General features: G+C 52.9%; 1 protein-coding gene across 7 annotated transcripts in view; it reads right to left on the minus strand.

The window, feature by feature from the left end:
- CARD10 (caspase recruitment domain family member 10) overlaps positions 1–2,667 on the minus strand; it is a 43,560-nt gene that overhangs the window by 19,923 nt on the left and 20,970 nt on the right. For all 7 annotated transcript variants that reach the window (XM_069082095.1, XM_069082093.1, XM_069082092.1 and 4 more), the window contains exons 9-12: positions 1,948–2,082; positions 1,201–1,316; positions 948–976; positions 235–358 (exon numbers count right to left, since the gene is read on the minus strand). In XM_069082095.1, the coding sequence (XP_068938196.1) occupies positions 235–358; positions 948–976; positions 1,201–1,316; positions 1,948–2,082 (404 nt within the window). The remainder of the gene's footprint in view (positions 1–234; positions 359–947; positions 977–1,200; positions 1,317–1,947; positions 2,083–2,667) is intronic.

A 2,667-nucleotide genomic window follows, 5' to 3' on the forward strand; every position in this document is an offset into this window, starting at 1 on the left:
CAGAAGTAAACCTTTCAAAGAAACAAGAAATACAAATCTTCCTCTCTGAGCTTCAGTTTCTTGTCTGTAAAATGGGGCTGACAGTCATTGCCCAGCTTGGTTCCTGATGGATTCATCACCTTACCATGAATGTCAGTTATCATTCTCTCTCACTCCCTGGCCCAATAACCACTCAAGGTTAGCACTCCCGCCCCCAGCCCATAAGAAAGGAGGGAGCAGAGTTGGCTTCGGTACCTATTCAGGATCTCTGAGCCACAGCCTCGGGCAGTCACGGTGTCTGACTTCCCTGTGGGCCACAGGACATCGGAGGATGAGGATGAGGACAGCCCAGGAGACCATGGCTTAAGGGTGATGCTCCCTTGAGGGAAAGAACAGGCACGTAGGGTGGTGCTGGCCCTTAGACCAGGGGATCAGGAGGCCAAAGGGATGGGCAGGAAGAGCTCCCTCCCACACCCCAGAGGCTCACAGTCCTACAGGCCCAGGTCACTGTTTTGTGGTCCCCCTCTTGTTCTTTCCAGATATCTTCAGGTCCCCTGATCTGGTCTCCCTGAACCCCTTTGTGATCCACCTTGTCCTAACAAGATCCCGAAGCTTGGGCTGAGCTCACTCCTCTAGATGTGGGTCCCTGGGAACCCCACTCCTGCTCCACGTCAGGGTTTCCCAGGCCAGGGATCTAAGCTGGGCTGGCATCACTAAGAAAAAGATTAAAACATAAGCCAGAAAAGGATGGGGGAGGTTCCCTTCCTCGTCCACCCCTGGGAATACGGGAAACTATCCCTTGGAAAGACAGACTTAGGTTTCCAAGGAACCCAAAACATTCCCTGATCCCCCTCCCTCTCCATGCTCTGGTCTGAGGAAGGCCTGCTGAGACCTTGGCTGAGCTGATCCATTGCTGCCTCTGACCTATGTGCAGCCTCTGCCCTCCCACAGCCCATGGGCATGACTACCTGGTATATCAGACGTGCTACTGAAGGACCTGTAGGGAGAGAGAGAGAGGGTGAGGAGGATGGGGGTAAAGGAAGAGAGAATCCAGGCCCAGGGACCAAGGGAGGAGGGAGGTGCCAGGATGGGGTGGGCAGGGCAGGAGCACTCCCAGGTCCTCAGGACAGGCTGGGAAAGCTCCTGCAGCTTGGCCCAAACACGGGCTCATCCCCCAGGCTCGCCATGCCCTCCCTGTGGTTTGGGTCTCATGCATTCTACCTCTTTGGGGGTGCAGGGTCCTCCTCTCGCTGTCGCCGGAGGATGGAGCCGGCGCTGGGGGGGAAGGGGAGGATGGAGAGACGATTGATCTCCTTCTCACTATCTACCATTTCTTCCTGGGAAGGAAAGATTCAACAAGGAGTCTGGGGACCATTCACTCCGCCTTCCCTCTTCCCTCCAAAGGGCTCCCAATTTAACTCTACTAGCTATGTGGCCTTGAGCCAGTCACTTAACCACTGTTCCTCAATGTCTTCATCCATGAAATGAAGATATGTGAACAGTCTCATTCAGGCCTAAATCCTAGGACACCTTAGCTATTCTCCCATTCACCGGTCAGGAGACCAAACCCTAGACAAGTCAGGAGCAAAACAGGGGAGCCCAAATCAGTCAGCCTTTGAGCCAGGCTCTCTGCCAGCCTGCATGGCGTCCCATGCCTTTCAGCTATACCCTATTCAGAAACCCAGACCCATAAAACCAATTCCTTTTTCTAAAGGACTTTACAAAGGAATTCCTTCTCAACAATCCTCTTCGAGCTAGGGAGTAAGAGGACCAGCTTTGTTTTGCTTTGTTTTTTTCTGATGGGGAAACTGAGGCTCCAAGGAGGGCTGTGCCATGTCCTAGGTGACACAGACAGGAAACAGTAAAGCCAAGACAATGATCCGGGTCTCCTGATTCCCAAGTCTGGGGCAGTAGCTGCTCACCTTCTCCGTGTGGCCCTCCCCAATTCCTTCAAGTTTGGCCTCTTACCAACGTACGGGGCTCAGATCTTCCAGAAGTGGTAGTCTCCCCAGCCACATCTGGACTCCCCAGCAGAGAGGGGCACTCACTCAGACTCCATGTACTGCTGAGGTTGGAGCAGAGGGAATGGGAAGAGTTGCAGGCCTGAGGAGAAAGGAGGGAAGGTCAGCGATGGCCCCACCAGTCAAAAGACTCCATTAAACCTCAAATGCATGGTAGCAACAAGACTGGTCAGCTCTGCTCTCAGGAAACTTACACTCTAAAAAGATCCCCTAATTATAGTATCTAGACAAAGTAAAAGGAATGCAGAAAAGGCTCCAAAAGCAGAATGCACGCCCATACCCAGCCCACCCGTTCCAGATTCCTGCCTCACTTTGGGCAACTCCCAAATTCAATGCGACACTCTAGAAGAGACCTCAATCATCCTCAGTCCCAGGCAGCCTGAAGGGTCGGCTCCATTCTGCCTTTCTTGTCCCCTTTGCTTTTCCCAAAGATCAAGGGCCTGGGTCCCTCTAACTCCTCTACTTTCATATTGGACAAGGCCACTCACACCGCTCTGATGAGCAAGGTGTCACCAATTATGACCCTTCTGATAATATAGTGAACCACCAGACCCCATCTGCCCTGCTTCTGTGCTCTCCAGACCCCTGGACCTTGCCACCTGCCCTACATCTGAACCCTACTATGCAAATTCTCTCTCTCTCTCTCTCTCTCTCTCTCTCTCTCTCT

This window comes from Petaurus breviceps, unplaced genomic scaffold (assembly GCF_028583685.1).
Source record: "Petaurus breviceps papuanus isolate PSGF00001 unplaced genomic scaffold, PetGlider_PUasm1.0 156, whole genome shotgun sequence".
Classification (NCBI taxonomy): Eukaryota; Metazoa; Chordata; class Mammalia; order Diprotodontia; family Petauridae; genus Petaurus; species Petaurus breviceps.